This window comes from Aotus nancymaae, unplaced genomic scaffold (assembly GCF_030222135.1).
Source record: "Aotus nancymaae isolate 86718 unplaced genomic scaffold, 86718_ANA_hifiasm-v0.15.2.pri h1tg000051l, whole genome shotgun sequence".
Taxonomy (NCBI): domain Eukaryota; kingdom Metazoa; phylum Chordata; class Mammalia; order Primates; family Aotidae; genus Aotus; species Aotus nancymaae.
Window position 1 is genome coordinate 21,629,565 of NW_026988465.1, and position 26,598 is coordinate 21,656,162.

At 44.8% G+C, this 26,598-nt stretch overlaps 1 protein-coding gene across 8 annotated transcripts in view; it reads right to left on the reverse strand.

Annotated features, from left to right (window-relative positions):
* The window catches only part of RIPOR2 (RHO family interacting cell polarization regulator 2), a 227,107-nt gene that overhangs the window by 12,555 nt on the left and 187,954 nt on the right, over positions 1-26,598 (reverse strand). For 5 of the 8 annotated variants that reach the window (XM_064363048.1, XM_021667646.2, XM_064363050.1 and 2 more), the window contains exons 9-19: positions 24,534-24,577; positions 22,726-22,851; positions 21,958-22,106; positions 20,501-20,630; positions 20,016-20,165; positions 15,597-16,289; positions 11,851-12,032; positions 8,524-8,692; positions 5,569-5,704; positions 3,864-4,025; positions 1,243-1,401 (exon numbers count right to left, since the gene is read on the reverse strand). In XM_064363048.1, the coding sequence (XP_064219118.1) occupies positions 1,243-1,401; positions 3,864-4,025; positions 5,569-5,704; positions 8,524-8,692; positions 11,851-12,032; positions 15,597-16,289; positions 20,016-20,165; positions 20,501-20,630; positions 21,958-22,106; positions 22,726-22,851; positions 24,534-24,577 (2,100 nt within the window). The other 3 variants (XM_064363047.1, XM_064363052.1, XM_064363053.1) reach the window with 2 other exon arrangements.

Consider the following 26,598-nt stretch of genomic DNA (forward strand, 5'->3'; position numbering starts at 1 on the left):
GGTGGGCGGATCACGAGGTCAGGAATTTGAGACCAGCCTGACCAACATGGTGAAAACCCGTCGCTACTAAAAATACAGAAATTAGCAGGGCATGGTGACACCTTCCTGTAATCCCAGCTACTCAGGAGGCTGAGGCAGGGGAATCGCTTGAACCCAGGAGGCGGAGGTTGCAGTGAGCTGACATTCATGCCATTGCACTCCAGCCTGGGCGAAAGAGTGAGACTCCATTCAATAAGAAAATAAATAAGAAGACTATTATATTATAAAATAAGACTTTGTGGTCCTGAATCAAGGTCTTTCTGCCCATGCTTTCTCTTCCTATTCTTTGTTCTGGTGTCTGCCATTGTAAGGGGTTACTCACAGACTCTCTCCCACACTCTGTGCTGGTACAATGCTGGGTAGAGGAAGATTTTTCTTCCTTCATGATGATGCTACCCAGTGTGCTGACTGTTGTTGCAGGGTCTGATGTTCTGGAAACAGAAGGGCTAAGCCTGGGCGTGCGCCAGACACGTTGCTGCCTGGTGCCGTGCCAGACTCACCTTGCTCCAAAGAACACACCTCATTCCTCCTGTCCCTTTTAACCTACATTGTCAAGGCTCTGTGGATTGATAGAGCACAAACCTGGGAACCAGAAAGCAGCCCCTCACTACCTGGCTGCACTCCCAAAGTGGTTTTCACTTGATTTAGATCATTATTTTATTTCCTGTCTCTGAAGGGCCACGTGGAATGGCAAGAGCCAGCTTCATTGCTGCACGCCTACTCCGGCAGCCGCTCTCCTTGTTCCCTGCACATGTAGCTCTGGAGTTCGTTTTCCACCTCTTCCTCCTTTCCCTTCCCACCGTGACCTACCTGCTTTCTTTGAAACTCCGTTTCTTCCTATTATTAATGAAGGCCTCACCAAAACGGGCAATATAAAATAGTATTGCGTGTCGGGTTGATCTGGCTAATGGCAAATACATTACTGAAGGAAATACAGTGCAGTGAAAGCTTAAATCATTTGCCAGCTTCCTGTAAATGGTACCCCTCTGCCAGATGATTGAGTTGCTCCTAGTGAATCCCTGATTTATTAACAAGGGGCTCACTGGTAGTAAAGGTTCAGAAGTCATTTAAAAGGCAAATTGCACCTCTACTGTGAACTTGAAAAAGCAAAAGCCTATCATTGCCAAAAGCCATGATTTAAAAGAACAGAGATAACGCCCAAATTGAGCCACCACTATAATATGACAAAAGAATATGTCCCACCTTGCCTGGCCAGCTGGCTCAGGTAACTCTCCAGGTCACTCACGCCATGGCTGGTGAAGTAACTGTAATACTGGAAAACAGTGACGACTTCCGAGGACAGGCTGGTGGAAAGTAGAGGCTCAGCCCGGTCCAGAATTTGGGACACCAGAGTTCGAAACACTATTTGGAAGGGAAAGACACAGAAGCTTTAAATATATGACCATTCATTCATTCAACTTTTTATTTATTTATTTAGGAGTCTCGCTCTGTCGCCCACACTGGAGTGCAGAGGTGTGATCTCAGCTCACTGCCAACCTCTGCTTCCCACGTTCAAGAAATTCTCCTGCCTCAGCCTCCCAAGTAGCTGGGACTACAGGTGCATGCTGCCAGGCCTGGCTAATTTCTTTTGTATTTTGGTAGAGACGGGGTTTCACCCCAGGCTGGTCTTGAACTGCTGAACTCAGGCAATCCACCCGCCTCTGCCTCCTAAAGTGCTAGGATTACAGGCGTGAACCACTGCGCACGGCTATTCTTATTTTTTTTAGAGATAGGGTCTCGCTTTGTTGCCCAGGTTGGTCTCAAACTCCTGGGCTCAAGCGGTCCTCCTGCTCAGCCTCTCAAGTAGATGCAATTGCAGTCATGAGCCGTCACACCCCCCTCAATAAACTGTTTATCTTTTACTGTGGTTGAAGATAGACTGAAGTTGGTAAAGTAAGCAGCTAGATGGTTTTTGCACATGTGCACACCTGTGTAACTGCCATTTAGATCAAGATACGGAGAGGGCCCACACTCCATAAGGTTTTCTTGTGCCCCTTCGCAGTCGATAGCTACCCTTCCCTTCCCTTATATATATCATATATAATGAATAAATATTATATATGTGTGTGTAGAAGAGAGATTAAAAGGAGGAGTAAGAGAAAAGTGAGAGAGGAAAAGAGGAGAAAGGAAGGAAAGAACGAAGGAAAAATTAAGGGAAGAGAAAGGACAGGAGGGGCACAAATAGGCAACTAACAATCTGACTTCTATCAACATAAATCAGTTTTGCCTGTTCTTGAACTTCTGTAAATGGAGTTATATAGTATGTACTTTTGGTGTCTTGTTCTCTTATACAACAAAGCATCTGTGAGATTCATCCAAATTATTGCTTATAGCTACAACGTATTTTTTTTTAAAATTGCTGGCCCAGGGTGGGTGCAGTAGCTTACACCTGTAATCCCAGCACTTTGGGAGGCCGAGGCGGGTGGATCACTCTTAGGTCAGGAGTTCGAGACCAGACTGGCCAACATGGTGAAACCCTGTTTCTACTAAAAGTACAAAAATTAGCTGGGCATGGTGGCGCGTGCCTGTAATCCCAGCTATTTGGGGGCTGAGACAAGACGATCACTTGAATCTGAAAGGCGAAGGCTGTAGTGAGTTGAAATCATGCCACTGCACTCCAGCCTGGGCAACAGATTGAGACTCTCTACCTCAAAAAAAAAAAAAAAAAAAAAATTGCTGGCCCAGTGCAGTGGCTCATGCCTATAATCCTGGCACTTTGGGGGGCCAAAGTGGGACAACTGCTTGAGTCCAGGAGTTCAAAACCAGCCTGGGCAAGAGGGTAAAACCCTGTCTCTACTAAAAGTACCAAAATTAGCCAGGCGTGTTGGCATCTGCTTATAGTCCCAGTACAGAAGGGGCTGAGGCAGGAGAATCTCCTGAGCCCAGGATGTCGAGGCTGAAGTGAGCTGTTATCACATTACTTTGATCCCCCTGGGGGACAGAGTGAGACCTTGTCTCTATTTTTTTAATCGCTGTGTAATACTTGATGCTTTGAGTATACTACAATTCATCCATTCTTTTGTGGGCATTTACGTTGTTTCCAATTTTTGGCTCTTATGGGTAAAGTTGCTATGAACCCTCTTATAAATGTCCTTTCTTGGAACATAGCACTTCTTTGTCTTTACTTATTTAGGAGTGAATTTGCTGGATCCAAGAGTAGGGTATATTGAGCTTTCGTAGAAACTGCCAACAGTTTTTCCAAAGTGATTGTTCCATTTGATGCTCTCATACTGGTGACATTGTAATGAAAGATGAATACATATGGAAACAACAATACATTAAAATGTAGTAGCTTTATTATTATTGAGATGAAGTCTCACTCTGTCACCTTGGCTGGAGTGCAGTGGCACCATCTCAGCCACCACAGCCTCTGCCTCCTGGGTTCAAGCGATTCTTCTGCCCCAGTCTCCCAAGTAGCTAGGGTTATAGGCATGCACCATCATGCCCGGCTAATTTTTGTATTTTTAGTAGACATGGAGTTTTGCCATGTTAGCCAGGCTGGTCTCGAACTCCTGACCTCAGGTGATCCACCTGCCTCGGCCTCCCAAAGTGCTGGGATTAACTGACGTGAGCCACTGTGCCTGGCCAAAATGTAGTAGCTTTAAATGTCACTGCTTATATTCTGAATTAAAACACGTTCAACATCTTGCTTTTCTTAAATCTGAGTAGATGATGTTTTCCCTGGACAGTACAATTCTGTTTTCAGGGCTGGGCTTTTGTGTGCTTCCCATCTGCAGGCAAATGGTAGGAGGACCCCTGCACCCCCACCCCAGCGCCCACGCTCACTGAAGGACAGGACTTCTCTTTCTCCTGCTGCCTCATACCTGGGTCTGCAAGTCCCGGATACTCTTTGTTGACAGTTCTGGCAAAGCTGGCCTCCAGCTGCTTAATCACTCTGTCCGCTGAGCTGTGGTACACACCAATAGGGCTGCAGCACTTGGTCCAGAATGACAGCAGAGATAGCTTTTTGTGAAATTCTGGTATGGCTGGAAGAGAAGAGCAACTGTCATCTCATGACACATTTGAAATGAAACAGAGGGAGACGTGTTGGGGAAAGGGTGTGTGTGTGTGTTCTTTAGGAAGCTTTTTTTCTCCCCATAATACTACATAAAAATGTAGTAGCTTTATTATTATTATTGAGATGAAGTCACACTCTGTGACCTTCACTGGAGTGGGGTAGCATGATCTCAGCTCACTGCAATCTCTGCCTCCCAGGTTCAAGCGATTCTCCTGCCTCAGTCTCCCAAGTAGTTGGGATTACAGGCATGTGCTACCATGCCTGGCTAATTTTTGTATTTTTAGTAGAGACAGTTTAGCCGTGTTGGCCAGGCTGGTCTTCAACTCCTGACCTCAGGTAATCCACCTGCCTTGGCCTCCCAAAATGCTGGCCTCCCAAATGCTGGCCTCCCAAAATGCTGGCCTCCCAAAATACCAATTCCTGTGTGGTTGGCAGATGGCCTGAAGGATAAAGAAGTTATGACAAGAAACCCATCCTGCCTGGGGAGCAAAGAAAATGGAGCAAATGCAAGGCTGTTTGCTATCAGTATTGGGAAACACAGGAGCTCTACCCTTGGGAGACATTCCAATCGTGGGATTTCCTGTAACTCCACACAGAAATCATACAGGATCAGTGACTCAAACTTTAGGAGAGTTTTCTCAAGGGGATGGGAGGTAGCAGTAGGTGGCTGGAGGACATTTTTACCCTGCCCAGGTGTTCTCTGACTGAAATGACTGAACAGCATGGTGCCAGGTGGTGCAGGAACAATGTTTCGCTTGAATGTGTTACCATCATGAGGTGGGGGCTGGGAGAGGAGAGGACACAGGTCACTGGTGGCATGAATGTCCTGCCCCTCTTCATGCCCTCAGAGACCAGCCAAGGTCACCTACTTCTAGTGGGAATGGATTTGGGAGGCAGAAATGTACAGGGAAAAGATAGAGGACGTTTTAAGCTTAATCAGAGATTACCTGGAAGACCGTATTTCTACTGAGTATCTGATATGAAAAAAGACATAAATTCTGGTCTCTACAGAAGTGCCCCATCACCAGATCACACAAATTCAAAGGCATCTTTCCCATGTCAGTTTCTTCCTTTAAAACTCTTAGAATCGGGAGCTCTCCTGGGGGCGTCTGCATCCATGTATTTGCACCTTTCCCCAAGAGGGTCTGGTAGCATCTTCCATTTGTCAGTCGCTATAGGAGTTGTCTTAGCCAGCCCCAGGGAGCAAGAACAATCCTAGTCATCTGTCCCTAAAGGGAACCGTAGCAGCAGAAAGTCTGTGAAACTCTGCCTGTTTCTGTGTCTGACTTCTGGAGGTGCAGGCCCTCTGGGAAAAACTGTGTCTGCTGCTTTGACTCAGAACACCGAAATGTGATGCTGATGAGCCTGATCTGTTTGAAGACCTTTCTCAATCCAATGACCTAAGGATGCTTTTCTGTTTTCCCAACAAAGCAATGAACATGTGTAGGGAGTGGACGGGGCTAGTGGTGTCATCATTTACATGAGTAGCGGTGTAACTGACAGATACTTACCTTCCACAACAGAACTGATATTTCCTATGTTCTCATCACTGACAGCTGCGAGTTTCTCCATCACCTGGATCTGCCTAGAAAGCTTCTCTAAGAGACTTCTTGCCACAAATGGGGTTTTACTTGAGAAAACAATTTGCTGGTAAAACAAACAAAACCACTGTTTCAATTATGTTGTTTTCAGTAGAGCTTTCTCTACCCAGCCTCGTCCTTCCTGAATGTGGTGATGATACTAAATAAACTCAGGCAATGTTTTTCTTCCAGCTTGATAATGTTCCTCATTCCATGCCAGTTATACATCTGAGGAAATCAGACATGTTTTCGTTGCTCTGCATATTTTTATGCCTGCATAAATTCTGGAACTTTCTCAATAGTAGGGCTACAAGGTTTTTATAAAGTTGCCTTCCCTTTTATGTATTGTGAATCTTGATATTACCTTTTGAAACATGAGGGACAGTTTAGGCTGGTGTGTAAGCAGAATAGATTTGTCTTAGCAAATGCAGTAATTTTTCACAGCATGGTTTTATTTTTGTGTGTGTGTTCAAGCTGAAAATTAAGAGCAGGTTAAATAAGAATGATAATTACAATCAGAGTTGTCTCTTGGTAACAAATGGGTGCTTGCTATGTGCCAGGCACTAGTCTGAGTCCTGTATAAGTGTTAGCTCATGTTATTTCTATTAACTACCCAATGAGGCGGCTCCTATTGGTATCCCCATTTTACTGATGAGAAAATTGAGGCACAGAGAGGTAAAGTAACCCACCAGAGGTCACGTAAGTTATAAGTGGGTTCACTTGTGTGTAGTTCATAAGCATGAGAAGGCCTAAGAGAGGAAAGAACATAAGTCATTTGCTGCCCGATGGTTCTACTCCTTTCTGTGTCTCTCATCACCTGACGGGCATAGAGGCAGAATGCAGACCTGTATTACCTTGCTGTATTGTCTAAAGTGTTTGGACTCTACAACAAATCGGATTTTCAAATGCAAAAGTCTAGTGCAGCAATTATGTACTAACATCTTTCCTGTGAGTAAATACAATAGCAATGAACTGCTTTATTTTGAGAATAATCTAGTGATTGTGATTCTTAGAAAATGCACATCTTTATCTCTCTGTGATTAGATACCTAATGAGAAAGGAAGCTCACACATGAGTCAATGCAAGTGAGAAGCTGAGTTTCTAATCCTCACTCCTTCAACCTACATCTTTATATCCACCTCTTCTGTTTTTGTACCATTGCTCATCCCCATGGAAAGGCTGAACTGTTGGAATCATGGCCCTATCACAGGAAGAAATGCTGCGCTGGCTGCTTGCAGTGAAAGCATGCCAATTAGTCTTTGCGAGAAAACAGTCAGTCCTTCATAGACAGGAATTCTCTGATGTCTCACAGAATAGCTATTTTTCTCTAAAAGATAAATAAGTGGTTTGCTCAGTGTCGTATCAGGCTCAGCAAGGACAAAGAGCTGTCTCATTCAAATGGTTAGTGAGTAGAAAACAGTTATACGTAAATAAAAATCCCTGTTTTAATCAGAAAAAAAAATTGCACCTTCTACCAGATTGATTGTCAGTCTCATGATTTGTGAAAGCTTTGTGGTTTTTGACCTCGAAACTCAACAGAAGAGTTCAACTAAGTGTTGGCTAACCAAGTGGCAGGAGTTATAATCGCCAGCCAGTCTCCCACAGCATACAGTTGTCTGAGGCTACGCTGGTGCTCTTCATCTGAGCTGGAGAAGCATATTCTCCTACATCTCAAAGCACGTGTGTTACCAAGGAGGCAGCACTGCCCCTCTGCTGGGCTCCCGAGGGACACCTGGCTTCTCACCCTGACTCTTGTCTTCCAATGGGTTCTGTGCTCTTGGGAGTACAATGCCTCCTCTTTCTGCACCCTTCCTGCCTGGTAATCCCCTTGAACCCGTTTTTTTAAGACAGGGTCTCACTCTGTCACCCAGGCTGGAGTGCAGTGGCATCATCACAACTCACTGCAACCTCTGCCTCCCAGGCTCAAGCAGTCCTCCCACCTCAGCCTCCTGAGTAGCTGGGACCACAGGCCAGTGCCACCACACCTGGCTAATTTTTGTATCTTTTGTAGTGATGAGGTTTCACTGTATTGATCAGGCTGGTCTTAAACTCCTGGGCTCAAACCATCTTCCTGCTTTGTTCTCCCAAAGTGCTGGGACTACAGGCATGAGCCACTGCACCTGGTCTGAAATCATATTTGCTTCTGCATTCTCTTCCTGTTCCACATACATCCAACCAAGCTGGGAGAAGAAGGATGCTAGAAGACAAGTGACCAGGCAAGGAGAAAGCTCTTAGGTAGATGCTGGAGGAGAAACGCTTTAAGATAGCTGAAACCCTTCCTGCAACAAAACAATTTCAGAACATTTGCTCCACTGTTGAAAAACCTTAAGTGGTAAACAGCTTGAGATGAGAAGAAAAAGCAGCTCTGTGCTGTGCCGGAATGAGAGCTAAATAGTGATGTTGATGGCCTAGAGAAATATCTCTTACCATTGCTAATAAGAAGTACTTATTCAAGATGCAGGAGACTGTGGTTAGATTCTTTAACACTTTCTTTCAGCTATCCAGGTGGTGAAAAGCTGATTCATCTGATGTTCACATTAATATATATTCAGTATCACTGGCTTTCAAACCCCATTGCAGATGGTGGAATACGAATGCCTTCCCCCAGCCCCCTTCATCACATGATTCTCATTTACTACCAAAGTGGGAGCTAACCATATTCCGCCTGCTACTGTTAAGAACTGGAGAGTTAGGTTTGAAGATGAAAACGCAAGGTTGTAGAGGGATGGGCATGCCCGTCAGAGTTGTTGACTGGGCTCAAACCAGAGCAAGACTGTTCTCTTATTCCTCAATTCTGATTTCCCTGGCAACGCTGAAAAATGAAAGCACACTTCCTGACATGCAAACCACCTGACCTCTTAAACACAGGTTCATCGCTGCTCCTACCTGCACTAGTTGGGTGCAGTACTGGAGGTGCCTAACGATGGTGATGTCCAGGCTCTCGTTCCCTGTGGTCAGTGGGAGAGGACTTCCTGCCACACTGGTCCCAACTCCTGTGTCTTCGGTCAGCGCTTCGCTGAGATGGCCCCTGGCTTCTGGGTGAACCGACCTGTAACTATTGATGGTGGGTAAAACGTTAACTTTTTTTTTTTCTGTGCACAAACCACAGGTCATGTCAACATGGTTTGCATCAGGCCTCAACAGCACCCACTGAAAACAGTCTTTCACTTGCCTACCTTGAAAAATAGAGACACCTTTCAAAAATTACTTAATTCAGGCTGGTCACCAATTTGCCTAGTGTTAAAAGAGCATGCAAACAAACTGCTTTCAAAGTTCTCTCTCTGCCTCTTAAGCCTAATGAACCACTTATGAAGTAATTTCACCCAGAAGTCTTTGAAACACGCCCTTATTTTGAATTTGTTGCACTTTCCTGCTCTGTTGACAGGGTGATCTGCCAAATTTTCTGGGATTAAACTGTCCTTTATATTTGTGGTTTCCCAAGGGCAATACCATTAAGAAATAATCTGTCAAGGCTTTTTCCTGGCCTCAGATCAGTTGCTACTTGAATAAAAGGAAAAAGGAAAGCTGCCAAGAAGAGAGACATGATGTTCTACTCTGAACAGAAGTTAAAAAGCGTGTTTGAATATTTAGAGGAACAGCTTAGTTCTGCCTCTCATGCTTTGTTTCAACCCCATTGCTGAACTGTCTGAAGTTATATCATGATGAGCACCTACATTTTAAAAAATCACTTGCATTGATGATCTAATTTTATTCTTAAAATAAATCTGTGTACCAGGGAGGCTAAGCATAGTGGTCTTGTTTCACATGATTAGCAGGGATATTAACAAGAGTGTCCTGGTTCACACAGCTAGACTGGACAGGGCAGAGCTGGGCTCCAGCCTCACACTGTCCCGTGTCTACAATTTAAAAAGATCACGCACCAGAACTTACAGGCTTTGAATGCTTTATTCTGATTCACATTTGCCTCCAAGGGGAAAACATTCAGCTTGTGTCTGGGCAGTCCACACATAGCAGCCAATACATATTTAAAATACACAAACACACACACTCATCCCTAATACTTCTGATGACATACAATAAGATTGATCAAATTAGACATATTTAATATCAATGAGTTATAACATTTATAAAATCTATGATGTTTTTGTTAAAATGTTTCTTATAGCGAGAAGAAAAAAAGTTTAGATTGATGCCTGATTTTGCTATACCCTGTAACAGCTTTTTTTTTTCCCCCCACATCCTTTCTTTTGGAAAACCTGTAACAGCTTAAGGTAACAAGTATGTAGAAAAATTTCTGGTTAAGAAGCATTTCACAAATTCCATCAAGCTAAAAAATATGAATGCAGAACAATTTATATATGTATATATATATTTTTGAGACAGACTCTTGCACTGTCACCCAGGCTGAAGTGCAGTGGCGTGATCTTGGCTCACTGCAACCTCCACCTCCCAGGTTCAAGCCATTCTCCTGCCTCAGCCTCCTGAGTAGCTGGGACTACAGTGCCTGCCATCATCCTCAGCTAATTTTTGTGTTTTTGGTAGAGACAGGGTTTCACCATGTTGGTCAGGCTGGTCTCGAACTCCTGACCTCAAATGATTCACCTTCTTTGGCTTCCCTAAGTGCTGGGATTACAGGAGTGACCCACCATGTCTGGCCTTATTTATTTATTTGAGAGAAGGTCTCACTCTGTTGCTGAGGCTGGTGTGCTGTGGTACCATCTCAGCTCACCTTGACCTCCTGGGCTCAAGTAATCCTCCCATCTCAGCCTCCCACGTAGCTGGGACTGCAGGTATACACCACCACACCCAGCTAACTTTTGTATTTTTTGTAGAGACGGGATTTTTCCATGTTTCCTGGATAGTCTCGAGCTCCTGAGCTCAAGTAATCCTTGGCTTGGCTTCCCAGAGTGCTGGGATTATAGGCATGAGCCACTGTGCCTGGCCAAATGTAGAATTTAAACATTACATCCATTTAATAAATTCTTTGCCATGTCCCCAGTTTGCTTAAGGGGTAAATTCAAGTTCTCATGTTTTTTTTCCTGGTTTTATTTTGAACAAGGAAACCCTCTAGGGACAACAGAAACCCAAAACTAACATGTTTGGAGAGATTTGTGAAGGTGGAAGTCATAACTTGCTGTAACTTGAAAACCTGTTTATGTCATATTATGCCAAAGGTAAAGATGTGTGGACACGCCACCCCCACTTTGGGAAAGTGTGTTTTCTTTCACAGCAGTGGATGCAGGCGGGCATATTTCACTGTGCTTATTTTGCTTTATCTGTAGTTATAAAATTGGACCCCAGGCTCTAGTTGTTAAAATGCGATTAGGCTGCACGAGGACACCTGATGGTGAAGGTAACACTATTTCACCTTCATCCACTGCTTCCAGAGAAGGTCACATTCTCCACCTACAGAGCTGCAGAACCACTGGCAGTCACAGGTCATCCTCTCTCACATTCTAAGACAAATATCCACCATGGGACTTAAAGTCGGCGTTGATGCATGCATTGATGAACTCAATCCATAAAGACTCACTGGGTTGAAGGAAGCATAAGGGCTTGGGAAAGTGAGGCAAAACAAAACAAAGGCACTGGAAGGAGAGTGCTAGCCCTGGAACCGGGCCCAGATCCGTCATCTGGTATGAGTTGGTTCTCCGTAACACTGAACCCTATCAGACACATGTGATGGCTGGGTGTGGTGGCTCACACCTGTAATCCCAGCACTTTGGGAGGCCGAGCTGGGTGGATCACGAGGTCAAAAGTTCAAGACCAGCCTGGTCAACATGGTAAAACCCCGTCTCTACTAAAAATACAAAAATTAGCTGGTGTGGTGGTGGGCGCCTGTAGTCTCAGCTACTTGGAAGGCTGAGGCAGGAGAATCACTTGAACCCGGGAGGCGGAGGTTGTGGTGAGCCGAGATCGCGCCACTGCACTCCAGCCTGGGTGACAAAGCGAGACTCTGTCTCAAAAAAACAAAAGACATGTACACATGTATGTGAATACAAACACTCTCATATAAAAATTTCCTCTTTATTTATAAGGAAATTATTTTTCTTTAAGCAACCCAAAATAGGTGAATGATGTTGACCCTTTAATTGTACTTGACCATAAAAAAGAACTGTAAGCCAACTGGTCACTCATGTGGGGAGTTTTATCTTCCTGGAAATGTGTACCAGGTCCCCTCTGACAGTAACAAAGAACTAGTGTTTCAGCTGTGACAGGAGAAATATGAGGAGATACTGTCTTCAGACTTACCTGTGTTTCTCAGTCTCAGTGTCTGAAAATACTGAGTCAGCACCTCCGCCAACATTACAAACCTCATCACCATCCTCCTCCTCGTCAAAATCAGAGGTGTTCAGGAAATCAAAGCTTTCTAAAGCACTTTCAACTGTAAGACTTAAACTGGAAGACCTGCTGCGGCTTACGGCGGGCTTGCACTGTAAAGCAGAAGGCACCAGGAGAGCATCAGCACATCCGGAAAGAGAAGCAGGACACGGCGCTCAACTGGAGATGCCACGCTGTTTATTTTTTTCAAGCTTTTATTTTTTGTTAGCATTTAAAAAATGCATTGAAAAATCTTTATATCAAAAAAAAAAAGAGGCACAACCATGGATAAAATGGCACAATATCTGGGACTGGTTAAAGGAGAATCCAGAGGGAAGTCAGTACGTTGAAGAATAGAAAACAAGATTGGCCATGAGCTGATCAGTGGGGAGGCTGGGGGCTGGGCACACTGGGCTCCATTAGAGGATCTTCTCTACTGTTTGAAATTTGTATAACAAAAGTTAAAGAAAAAAACCATGTCAACCACAAAGTCTTGGGAAACAACTGCTATATCCCTCTGCCTAGTGCTCACCCCCAAATAAAATACAACAAGCAGACAAATTTTAAGTCAGTGGTCAATGAGTCAACGCTGAATACTGACCAATCTCTAATTCCAAGGGGCAATGTCTTCTGCTCTAAAGGACTAACAAAACAAAGCCCAGAAACAGGAAGTGGTTCCAATTCACCTAACCCATGCTCCCTAGGTAAGAAGCCCTGCAATTTTTTTTTTTTTTTTTTTTTTTTGAGACAAGGTCTTGCTCTGTCACTCAGGCTGGAGTGCGGTGGTGTGATCACAACTCACTGCAGCCTCAACCTCCCAAGCTTAAGCAGTCATCTCACCTTAGCCTCCCAGGCAGCTGAGACCATGGGTGTGTGCCACCACACCAGGATGATTTTTTTCTTCTTTTTGTAGAGACAGAGTCTCCCTATGTTGACCAGACTGGTCTTGAACTCCTCGGCTCAAGCAGTCTTTGGCCTCCCAAAGTGTTGGGATTACAGGCATGAGCCACCACACCCGCTCACAGCATGTAATTTCTCCTGTGAGTACTGAGGAAAGAATGAATGCTTGGGCATGATAAGTGGCAGCCCTGCTTCTTTTGGAGCTCTGCCTCAAAAGGAACAAGTCCCACCACTTCCTTGACCAGGCCCTTGCATCATGGGAGCAATCTCATTCTCTGGCCCGGAGCATTCTATAATGCTGGCCACATGCAGAAACATTACAAGCAAAACAATGCCAGTTGCTGTGGGCACAGAGTTGGAGAGAAGTATTTCCAAATATTCAAGAGGATGCTGGGGTGGGTCGAACGGGACAAATTCTCAAGGGAGAAGCACTAAATGTCCTCCATCCGGTTAGGTGACACTCCTTGCTGATTTCTTAGTGCAAGGTAGGAAGGGCCTTGCAAGGATCTGTCTCTGACACTCAAGATGGCACAAAAGCACATGGGAAACATCTTTCGGTCTTTTAAATCACAGTTGTCTCATTCACCCTCAGTGATCTCCGTCCAAGAGGCAGCACCATTTAGTTTCTGATCGTCAAGATGTTTAGCATCCTAGGAATGTGAAGGAGGGAAAAAAGAGAAAGCTTTGTCCAGCTGATGCTTAAATTCTGGCTGGATACAAAGCCATTTGCCCCAGACCTAAACACACTCACTAGTGACGTTTTCAGCAGTCTCAGGGGAGAGAGGGAGTCAGTCTGGACTTAACCCACTTCAGGGTCTTTTTTCCTAAGCAAGCTGTCTGCACAATGATCTTTTACAGTATGGATGTGTTTAAACATTGGTCATGACAAAGAAAGGGGCAGCTGAGGATTTTAGTAGCAGGACAATTTTGGAACAACAGCAGACTGAAATAATGCTCCGTAAAGAAGTCTCTGATCACCAGTTTTTAATAAGACTAATAGATGATGTATTTAGTGTTTCCTGTGGATTGAGCCACTTAGCAGCACCCTAGATGCCTAGAATGGGAGCCGCTCTCACTGCTGGATTTCTCTAAGGAATTCACTGTAGATGGCATTCATCTGTGTTATACCTCTTGAAATGAATACCTTTTGCTCACAAAGCAAAGCTGGTCAACTGTGCAGAAAAGATAGGTGTTCAGTGGAATACCAGACAAACAGCCTGCATGTACAAGCCCTGAGCTGCTGCTTTTTGATCAAATATTTTACAGAAAGCAGATTCACAGTGCCCTTCTGTTTCTCCGAGGCTATGCCATCAGCTGAACTAATCTGTCATGAACATTTGAGGACCTGGAGAGTCAGGGCCTGAATTATCATCTGCCTTGGGGACAAATCTCCTCCAGTCTTAGATCAGCAAGACTGAGTAGAGGATAGGATGGTCAAAAAGCCTTGGAAATGTAGTTTAAGATGCCACTGGGCAGGCCACATATTAAAACAGTCGTCATGTTCTTTTTTTTCCTTTGAGATAGAGTCTCACTTTTTTGCCCAGGCTGGAGTGCAGTGCTGTGATCTCGGCTCACTGAAACCTTCTGCCTCCTTGGCTCAAGTGATTCTTCCACCTCAGCTTCCCAAGTAGCTGGAACTACAGGTGTGTGCCACCATGCCCAGCTAATTTTTGTATTTTTGGTAGAGGTGGGGTTTCACCATGTTGCCTAAGCTGGTCTCTTAATTCCTGGGCTCAAGTGATCCTCCTGCCTCAGCCTCCTAACGTGCTGGGATTACAGGCGTGAGCCACCACGCCCAGCCAGGAAAACAGTCTTAGAGAGGGATGCGACAGCCTTCTGTGGGTTGGTTCTCAGCTTGGCCCTGCAACCTGACTTTCAAGCCTTTTTACAGACCAGGTCCCTGAAAAACTGCTGTTTTAAGAAAAAGGATCCGAGTTCTCTTTTCTTTTATATGACAATATAAATCAGAGCGGCAAAGAATACAAGAAGTGGCAGTGAGATTCGGGACAACAATTCAAGTCTGTCTTCTTATACAGTGTTTTTTTTTAAAAAATTAATCTGTATGCAGGAGGAGACGGATAAATTCTGATGCAGCAATAATGATCTCATTATCAGGACCTCCCGCATGGGAGGAAATCGTCCCTCTCATCTTGCCCTTCCACCTCCACCCTGTGCTGTCTGATCCCCATGGATCAAAGGGTATCTCTGGTGAGTCTGTGGATCCCCACTTCTAGAGTAGAACGGCTGATTATTTCTCTGATGATTAATCTGAGATTCTGACTTGGTTATTTGGACCAATTGTGAGAGCGGGCAGACTCCTCCAGCACGCAGTGGCTCCTGGCTCTCACGATGGGACTGGAGAACTCTGACTCCAACCAGGGAAAGGGCTCCCTGCTTTCCTGACACCTTGAGAAGGATCCTATCCAGGAGTAACAGCTGTGAGACTGTGATCATGAAAATGCCACTATTTCACATTTGGGATTAGAATGATTAGCTTGGGGACTGGGGTAATTTCAACATTCTCTAGAGCTCTTTGTTTCAATCCTAATCAATTTAGATAAGTTGATCTGTTGTCAGGAAAATAAAAATTCATATGCACTCCTGCCATTTTAAATGCATGTACATTTAAAATGATGATGAGCTATTAATCCTTTTTTTTAAAGGATTTTTTTTAAGTTTTTTTTTTTTTTTTTTAAAGGATACATCCTCTTAAATAGAATGTTGGCTTAGGACACCTAACTCCAAACCTAATCCAATTTCTCAGAAAAGGTACTTACTTTTAGAATATCATCCAAATGCATGACTTCCTGGTTCAGATCCTGAAACTCTTTATACTGCTCTTTGTGTGGTTCTAATGTGAGGAAAAGCCCATTAAAGGCATCCTCTAAGCTTCCATCTAGGAAGGATCTGCAGCCTTCGGATTCTCCACCCACAGAGCCCTCAGAGAGCAGCCTGTCTGTGGCCACCGGCACCTCTGCGGATGTGAGCCTCTTGACCAGCTGCTTCGTGATGTTTCCTTCCAACGTGTCTAGTTCCACGGGCTTGAGCTCAGAGGCCTCCTCGGACTCTTGCAGAAGTGCCTCCGCAACGTCATTCTCAAGGAACAAGCGCTCAGCCCCAGCACCCGAGGACTGTCGGCGGCAAGCCTCCAAAGGGGCCGAGGCAGGTTTCCTGGGCTCCTCTGGGTCTTCTTCCTTTACATGTGACTTTGGCTCTTGGCCATCTCCCAAGGAGTTCCTGGAAGATGCCGAGCTGGTATCATCCGTACCCTCATTCTGGGAGGACAGGCTGCTGTGGTTAAACTCCGCAGGGGTGATGGTAATTTCTGGATTTGTTGAGTTGGAAGGGGAGCCTGTTGAGTGGGAGCTGAGGGCACAGTCCCCATTGGGCAGGTCACTGAAGCTGAGCGACAGTGGCATTTTCTCCTCGGCTGCCTTTCCATTTTCAAAGATGTCATCAGGTAGATTCGACTGTAGATAAAAGATACCTCATTATTATTTTCAATACACATGATGCATTTGGCTTGGCATGGTCTATTTCCAGGCAGAATGTAAGGGAGTTACAACGAAGAAACCCAGAACTTTCATAATATTAGCAATTTATTAGTTGATGTGTGTGTGCGTGTGTGTGTGTGTGTATGTGTGTGGGTGTCTGGCAAAAGAAAGCAGACTATCAAGAACTGTTTCTATTGTTGAATCTAGGTGAAAGTTCATGGCAGTAGTCTCAAGGTTTGACATTTTTCAAAAGAAAAGATTGCATGGGGGGATGGAACTTGCTTTCTGAATTCCAAGAGCTCATAATATTTGGCAGCCATAGTACGAATAACATTACCGATTTCTTTCTCTATTTAGGCATGTATCTTAAAAAACTTTCCAACATCCATGCAATTTAGTTCTAAAGATGTGACGTTTTGTTCTGCTTCAATTCTCAAAAATTACTTTTTTGAAAATCTCTACCCACAAATCCCAAGCTCTGGAAAATGTTTTATTAATTTAGTAAGCATGCCATAAATAATTCACAGCCAGCCATAAATTTGCATAGCTTCTCTAGAAATAAGAGGAAAAGACTGATAAATGCAACATCAGTCTTGCAGAGAGGCAAACCCCGGGGCTCTCGGGGTACCTAGAAACACCAAGTCGTCTGTCAAACAGACCCAGGCGGTGTCATAGGTGTGCCCTGTGCTTCATGAAGCAGAACTCTGAAGAGGGAGGTCAGAAATATCCAGGTAACCAAGATCGTTCGTTTATTCAGGCATTTCCATTTCTCAGTCAGCTCTCCTTGTGCTGTGGTCTGTGCATAATGCCTAAATGCCAAATGCTGCTCTGGGAAAAGGGCTTTTTAGTTATTGAGATTAACCCTTCAAAATGGTTCATTTTTCTTTCTCTTTTATTTTTGAGATGGAGTTTCACTCTCGTTGCCCAGGCTGGAGTGCAATGGTGCGATCTCAGCTCACTGCAACTTCCACCTCCTGGGTTCAAGTGATTCTCCTGCTTCAGTCTCCCAGGTAGCTACGACTATAGGCATGAGCTACTATGACCAGCTAATTTTTGTATTTTTTTTTCTTTCTTTTTAGTAGAGATGGGGTTTTACGATGTTGGCCAGGATAGTCTCGGTCTCCTGACCTCGTGATCTGCCTTCCTCAGCCTTCCAAAGTGTTGGGATTACAGGCATGAGTTACTGCGTCCAGCCCTAATACTTGTTTTAATTATATAGAAAATGACAAATTCTCACAATTTGCTGGGAATAAGCCCGGCAAATAAAAATGTTACAACAAATGCAGTGAGGAGCAGATGGGAAGACAAAGGCTCCCCGTCCTCCTCCAGCTGGGTCCCTGGTCCCATTGCTGCTGTATCTGAGGCCACTAGATGCTGACACATACAGTTGGTTCCACCCAAACTGTCTATTGTAGGATGCTTGGAAGGTGATTTACTTTAACCACAGGACGAGTAAAATAATGCGTCACTGGCCACTTGATTAATCTCCACAGGCTCAGTCTTTTTACCTCCAAAACTGAGGATGCTTTACTCTGTTGATGATTATTGAACTGTGGTCCGCAGTGCTGTTGGGGCATGGGCTCTGGTGCTATTCTTCCTCCTCCCAGTTTGTGTATTTCAGCTTCTTCCCTCTCATATTTGCACCCCCTACCTCACACACACCTTATGCCTCTAGGAAAGATGAAAGGAATCTTTATGGGGAGGGATGAGGGATGCCTGGAGTCTTCTCCCTAGACCTCATCCATGGGGGTCCCTTAGGCTTGTAGAACCCGTGGGCCCTCCATGCGGTCCCACTCAGCCTCATCTGATCTGTGCACACATCTCATGGCAGCACCGAGGGAGGTGGGAGACACTGGCTATGGCAGGGAGATTGGGTAGTCAGGATTCTTATTCAAATTCCAAAGTCCTTCCCAGCCATTTCTCTTGAGTCTCCAAGACTCAAGCCCAATTTCCAAGCCTAATTTGCACCTACTTAAGTGGCAAATATTGAGTGAGAATAAGCGGAGATGCTTTGCCCAAGGGGACTTGCAGTCTACCTAGGGGACAGTGCAAGAAACGAACACACAGCAGCACAGCGGAGCGCACGCTGTACTGAGGGATGACGTCATGAGGGAAGGGCCCCAGGGAGGGCGTGGCTGCTCCCTGAGAAACAGCCAATCCTGCGCTCAGCGTGGAGGATAGTGAGGTAGGGGCCAGGCACCAGAGGAAGTGCGTTCTATTAGGAACAACGAGCAAAGACATGACCGCCTGAAAGGAGGTGGTGCATCTGGAGGACACTAAAGCTCCAAGGGGCCTCAGCAGAGGATAGAGAGTGGAAAAGTGAGATGGGTTTGTGGTGGGCTGAGGACCTTTGCGTTTATCTAAAAGGCTTCAGGAAGCCATCCAGTTGTTTTCTAACCTTGTTCTTAAATTATGGCATGAAACCTCTACTAACTCTCCCCACAACCCTCCACCTGTAGCACATGAGCATGAACATACACGTTATGTTAATGCTTGTATAGTTGTGTTGACTCTGTGTTTTGGTTCATGTTTTCATGCATATTTCCCTCATATATGCTTCCCCTTTTCCTTTAAAACTCCACCAGAGTTTAGCCTCGTCCTTTTCACCTGTCTTTTTTTTTTTTTTGAGACAAGGTCTTGCTCTGCTGTCCAGGCTGGACTGCAGTGCTGCAGCCATAACTCACTGCAGCCTCAACCTCCTGGGCCTGAGTGATCCTCCTGTCTCAGCCTCCCAGGTAGTTGGGACCACAGGTGTGCACCACCACACTAGGCTAATTTTTATGTAGAGACAGGGTGTCACTTTGTTGCCCAAGCTGGTCTTGAACTCTTAGGCTCAAGCAATCCACCTGCCTTGGCCTCAAAGGTGCTGAGATTACAGGTGTGAGCCACCGTGCTCAGGCTTCACCTCCATTTTCTAATTCGATGAAAAAGATGCAATTATTACTATTATTAACCCGAAGACTTTTAATCCTTTCCTCTGTTGACACTCAGAGCTTCCTTTTATATGTCTGTGAAGAGCAGGATATTCCATGCATGTGTGTGTGTGTGCCTGTGTGTGTGTATCCTCTCTTGACATAATGTGTAATACATGGCATATAGATTACTTATTGTATTCCTGACTGCGAATTAAGGGCTTCTTTTTGTCAAAGTGTTATAGAATTAACAAACATTACACTAAACTAAGACTGAGAATCTTTCAAATAGAAGGAACTCTAGTAAAATTCATTGAAATCCTTCTGAGTTTGTATGCCAGTTTTTGTTTGTTTGTTTTTGAGATGGAGTTTGTGTAGTTTTAGTAGAGATGGGGTTTCACCATGTTGGCCAGGCTGGTCTTGAACTCCTGAGCTCAAGTAATTCACCTGTCTTGGCCTCCCAAAGTGCTGGGATTACAGGTGTGGGCTGCTGTGCCCGGCTCAATGTCAGTTTTTAAAAGGCTTAAACTTGTTTAAAATCTTGTTACCATGGATATCTTTGCCACAATGGAGAAAAATCACAGCACAAAAACAAGGACCATTAGAAGAGAAGGACAAACTGCCTCTCTATCAAAGTGGCATGCACGACCAGGTTTCCCACCCCAAGGACAGTACAGCTGTAACCATTACCCAGTAAGAAAGATAGAGAAGATAAAATGAGACATGCTGAGTCACACATGCCACAAGCCCCCGAAGTCAAGCACTCCACACCCGGGCAGGCCACACTCACATAGAGCTCTAGCACAGCCTTGGGACTCGGCCTGAGGGAGGGCAGGTCACTGAAGGAGCGGCTGCGGTGCAGCTTGGCAAAGAACGTGTCTTGCAAGGCACTCAAGACAGACAGCCGCCTTGGCTTGTCTGGGGAAGGATGCAGCCACCTCTTCAGAAGTGAAAGCAAGATGGGGGAGTTAGTGAGAAGAATCAGGTTACTACGTTTTGTTAGCTTTTCAGCGAACATTTTTGATGAAAACAAGGAGGCAATTATTTATATCCACTTCTTTAAAATTCTGACCTTAGAGAATGTTCAGAAAAACCTGCATGTTACCATCACAGCGATACACAAGGTGGGCAAGGGGAGAGGAACAACAGAGAGGGCTCACCACCTCTGATAGAATGATTGAGAATTCCCAGCCCTGTCCTTAAGCATTTCAAAGGCTGGGGGCGAGCACTGGCTCAGGTGCTTTGATTCTACTCGGGAAATTACACTGAACTTACAAAGAAGGAGTGGTCTTTGAAGGTGGGCGTTTCCGGGGTACCCTGGCTGTACATGGACATTCTCCTCTGAAGGGCTGCCGCCTTGTTCCCAGCGCCTGAGGATGGGGTTGTGTCCTCCACATCAAACGGACTGCAAAACAACAGGTCCCCAGGTATGCACATTTGGTAAAATCACCTATCATCAACAGACCGTGGGCCGGGAGAGTACCTCGTTATATGAAAGTAAACTCAACCAGAGGAAACTGGGCTGGTTTTGGCTAAACTGTTTAGCAGAAAATAAAGCCGGATAAAAGAAAACTGGAGCAGAAAACAGTCTAGATTCACCCAAGGGACGCCAGATTATTATCACAGGTGTAAGCACAGTTTAGCTATACACGTAGACACACTTGTTCCTCATTAACACTAGAAACATAAACTTAGGAATGCTTGCTTCGACATAAGATGTTGAAAAAGTCTATAAAAATTATCAGCTTTGCAGGGCTAGATACCTTAATAATATGTCGACAGACTGTTGTTCAGTTCTAAAGAAAACAGTCAAAAATAGAATCCCACTCATTTCACTTGACACAGAGCCTTTTGTGTGGGAGGAAAATAACAGTCTGTTCACAGTGATGCCACTTAACGTCACGACACCAGATTTATCCAGAAAGGAGAATGATCTTGCACGTGAGACGTCAGTGACTGCAGATGAGGAGAAGGGAAGGGCTGGGAAAAGCGTGCCAATGATGACAAGGCAAGAGCGTCTTTGCTGCTTCCACACCTGACTTTGTATATTGTAAATGAGACTCAGCATGAGTACTCAACATGTCACATTTACTCGGCAATATACCAGGGGCATTATGTTAAACACGAGCTACTAGTGTTAATAATTTATCATGACCTTTCTCACGGGGTGACTTTGGAAAACCATTTCTAAGTTTATTGCTTTGACAAAAGGTATCTCTTGCCCTTTGGGAATATTCTTTCAGTAAATACAGTGCAGAGGAACTAAGGATACTTAGAATTTTCCAGAGCAGCGTGAAGTTATAAGATAAACAGGAATAAGCATTTAAAGCATCATAGTGAGAATTAGGATTTTTCTGAGGTTGAAGTACCGCCTATTAGATACTTTCTTTCAAATTAGTTTACTTGAGAGAACATATTTCTTTACATATTTAAAAGTAGAGAGGGAAGGAAGGCGACAGACAAAATATTTTAAAATAAGAAGTAGAAGAGGGGAATAGTGCTATGACCCAGGCTTCTCCAACTGTAACACGCGTGCACCTCACCCAGGGAGTGTGTTAAACAGATTCTGGGGCCTGCGCAATTCTGACACAGTAGTTCTGGTGTGGGGCCCGAGATTCTGCTTTTTTAACAAGCTCCCTGGTGATGCAAGTGGTCCATGCACCAGCTTTGAATAGCACTAGCTGGTATCAGCTGTTTCTATATGATGAAATCAAAAAGCAAGAGGCACTTACTACCAGGTGATTTCCAGGTTCAGTTTGATGGTGCCAAGGTCATTGATGTCGACAGCCACCACCTGAGGTCGGGCTGCAAACAGCTCTTTGGTTTCACAGGTCACGCTACCTACCAGGATGTGAGTTGCTAGCCCTTTGAGCTCTGTGACCTGGCAGAGAGAGTGGGAGGGGAAAGGCCTTACATCACAGCAGAGGAGAAACATAGGATAATGTGTCATTTTCTTTTTTACTGAGCTGGGTTGGTCATTTCTTTCAGAATCGTATCTGAAATTGGAGATGGATATTTTGGAGACCAGGGTCTCACTCTGTCACCCAGGCGGTAGTGCAGTAGCGTGATCACAGGTCACTGCAGCCTCTACTTCCTGGGCTCAAGTGATCCTCCCACCTCAGCCTCCCAAGTAGCTGGGAATACAAGCATGTGAACCATGCCTGGCTCATTTTTGTATTTTCGTAGAGATGGGGTTTTGCCATGCTGGCCAGGCTGGTCTCAAACTCCTGGGTTCCAGTGATCCAACCACCTCAGAATCCGAAAGTGCTGGCATTACAGGCATGAGCCACTGCACCTGGCCAGGGGTGGCTAAGTCAAAAGCGTATCTTAGATTGACTTTACCCACTGTGATGCGAGAGCGGCTGTCTTTGTAACAGATGTGTAGTGCAGAGAAGTCTGCAGGATGGAGGGCGACAGGCAGGGGTCGCGGGTAAAGGCCCCACCAACGGATCATCCAGCCGTGGCGGCAGGAAGGACAGCAGGCAGTGACAGTACTGTACCTTGATAGAGATGAACCCGACTATCAGGGGCAGAAAAATGGTTTCTTCTCCATCCCAGCTCTGCTTGCCGTTTACTTCTATTCTACCTTTCAGTTTCCACCGCTGCCGGCCATACTTCATGAAAATCTGGAGGGGAGACATCCAAGGGCCCTCACGTCTTGCCACCCGCCCTTCCCCACCAGAACAGCAAGATCAAAAGGAGAAAGACCTAGAGCCACTGCCACCCTCCCCTTCTCCCTCACTCTCCCCCAGTCCCCTTACTCTTGGGTGCAGATGGAGCTGGGGATGAGTGGGGAAGATACTTTTTTTTTTTTTTTTGAGATGGAGTCTTGCTCTGTTGCCCAGGCTGGAGTGCAGTGGCATGATCTTGGCTTGCTGCAACCTCTGCCTCCTGGGTTCAAGAATTCTCCTGCCTCAGCCTCCTAAGTAGCTGGGACTACAGGCATGTGCCACCACACCTGGGTAATTTTTGCATTTTTAGTAGAGACGAGGTTTCACCATGTTGGCCAGGATGGTCTCGAACTCCTGACCTGAGGTGATCCACTCACCTCGGCCTCCCAAATTGCTACGATTACAGGCATAAGCCACTGTGCCCGGCCCAAGACTTTTATAGCACAGTAAGTTCTGCTTCTCTGAGATGGGGTGGGTACAGGTTTTCTGTAGTAAAAGGTCATCGCACTGTGTCCTTCTGCTCACTCATGCCAAACAGTTCTCTCGTTAGTTCTACTTCAATAGGGCAGCCATTGGGATTAAATCTCCACACAACCCAGCTTCTTTAGCGAGACTAGGAAGTATCAACTAAAACCTACTTAGCAGTCAGAGGCAAGAAATAAAGACATCTTTGCTCTGGAGAGGGCGATGGGGCTGGCAAGGACTTTGAAATCCAACATTTTCTTGGGGGAAGGTACGCAGTATCTCCTTGGTAAGACTGCTTTAATGTTTACGAGAAGATATGTCCTCTCCCCTGCTAAGAGGTATGAGTATAGAGCGTTTTGGAGGAGATGTTAGATGAAATGGTTATGTAAGTTTCCTTTTGAAGAGGGAAAAGAACAAAGGCTATTTTTACTTTTCGGAGTACATTTTTACAAAGAAAGCTCTAGATGTTATTTTTCTTCAGTCATGGTACTTATGATCAGCCATGATCCTGGACTGGCTCTTGGATCAGGAAAAAAAACAAAAAACAAAAAACCCTGCTTACCTAGTATAATATTAGGACAACTGGCAAAATAGCAACATAGACTAATTGCAGGTGACGTTAGCTGAAGAGCCGATGTCAAGCTCACTGGTGTTCAGGACTTATGCCTATGTGAGAGAATGCCCCTCCATTCTTAGAAGAATAATTTAGGGGTGAAGAGTCCTGATGTCGGCATCTTGCTCTAAAATGGTTCAGGGGCTGGGCGCGGTGGCTCACACCATAATCCTAGCACTTTGGGAGGCCAAGGTAGGAGGATCGCTTGAGGTCAGGAGTTCGAGACTAGCTGGGCCAACTTGGTGAAACCCTGTCTCTACTAAAAATACAAAAAAATTAGCCAGGTGGGTGGTGGCGTGCGCCTGTAATCCCAGCTACTCTGGAGGCTGAGGCAGGAGAATAGCTTGAACCCAGGAGGCGGAGGTTGCAGTGAGCCGAGATCTAGATGGAAGGGTGTATGACAAGTCCTGTACCAGTTTCCAGACTTTTTCATTGGCTTATAATGTTTTTCAAAATTAAAAATTAAAGAAAAAAAGACAACTTGAGAAGCAAAATAATGACAACTGGCTTCTACCCTTCAGGTGTGTAATTCCAGCACCTAGACCAAGACAATACTTACTTCATATTGATCTCCAGGACAGAGGCGTGCAAAGCCAGCAAGACCTGTAACCAAGCAATTGGGAAATGAGGTGCAGAACGATTTCCCCTCTTTATAGACATATACTGGGATGTTAAAAGGGGTTCAGATAGTGTCACAACTTTGTACAAACTCACATAACGTTTTTGGGGGCCATTCCTGGGGAACAGCTGTTTTTGGGGGAGTTCCTTCTATCATAGGTAAAGAAAACTGTCCTGGAGGGGATGATGGAAGAGGTGGCCTCCAAGGCAGGGAGGCTGGGCAAGTGAGGGCTAGAGCTCGTATCTTGGGCTGATTTAAGATACAGCCAGATTCCAGAGTCAGGGTATTAGGGCCAGAAAGATAGATTTATTTATTTATCCAACATATTCCCATGAAGATAATCTGGTCTCCTATTTTTCTTTCTGTCCTAAAATGTGAATTTTAAGTGCCTCCCATTTGAGTTAAGATTCCATGCACTATTTCCCTTGCTGCCCCCCAGTTCACTCATTCCTGTGTTTACCCTTTTTATCTGGTGTAATGACACAATTTACTATATTATGAAATCCCTGAAGATGGATTATTACTTACACAAAGCTAGTGATTAAGAAAACAAAATCAATGCAACCAACCTAATGATACAACCCCAAAAGAAAGATGGGACTTTTCTTCTACCGTGCCCTCCAGCAAGTCCTGTCTACCTGAATCTGCTAGACTTGAGATCTTTCTCTGGTGCGGCAGCAGAAACAAAGCTTGTCAGACTAGATGGCCACCAGCTTAGGCCATCTCGGGAACTCTGGGTTTGTCCAGGTTTTTCTTTTTGTAGATATTTACCGAGAGCCCACTGTATGTAAGGGTCTAGGCTAGACACTGGGGTAATAATTTGGAAGTTAAAGATTTTATGGATACCTATGATATGGAACAAAATACGTTTAAAGCCCGCAGAAATGAAACAGACAAAGATTTGCAGGCAGTAAGATGGGGTTAAACCTAAGGTTAATTTGTTTGTCTACCGGCTGTCCTACTCTAGAAAATTTGCTTATCCCAAGTCTCTTCACCTTTAAAAAGGATAACAGTGTCCACTTCATAAAATTGTTTGTAAGGACAATAGATGGCATCTAACACACAGTAGGTCCTTGATGTATGGTAATGATGACATATCCAAGAGTGGGATAATACTGTTTATTCAGTACATGGCATCCACTATTTAATGAAAGACGTAATCTATATGAAAAGACACAAGGCTGGCATGGCGGCTCATGCCTATAGTCCTAGCACTTTGGGAGGCCAAGGCAGGAAGATCACTTCAGCTTAGGAGTTCAAGACCAGCCTGGGCAACATAATGAAACCTCATCTCTACTAAAGACAAAAAAAAAAAAAATTAGCCAGGTGTGGTGGTGCATGCCAGCTACTCAGAGGCTGAAATGGGAGGATCACTTGAGCCCAGGAGGTCTAGGCTACAGTGAGCCGTGATTACACCACTGCACTCCAGCCTGGGTAACTGAGTTAGGCTCTGTCTCAAAAGAAAAAGAAAAGATAACACAGTAAATTGATAGGCATCAGGGAGGGAAACAGCAGTGGAGAGACAGAAGGAGAGCTTTGCTTTTTGTCTGCATTTTAATGAGACTCTATTATTACATAATTAAAATAAAAAAGAGACTATCTTATTTAATGTAGAATAGGTTCATGGAGGAAAGTAGCATTTGAATGACAGAATTTCACTGCAGTAAAATGAGGACATGGGTGTACAGATACTTCCAGGCTGAGTGGCCCGTGTGCATTCCACGATGTTTCTTCAGTGTCTACTGTGTCAAGCATGAAAAAAAGGCATGGGGAGGAAGCCATGCAAGGCACATGTGCATAGCAAATGAGGAAACTAAGATCATCAGCAGAGGCTTGTTAGTGACCCAGCTTTACTGGGCTTTAGTCAGTTTTTAATTGTTTTTGTGCCAATCACGAAGCAAAGCCCTTTATACTCATAGGGACCTAAATAAGTTTTATTCAAGGAACCAAACAAATTTAACAAAAATGGGTAAAAATCTTTATCCTTTTAAAATGTTTTGAAGGG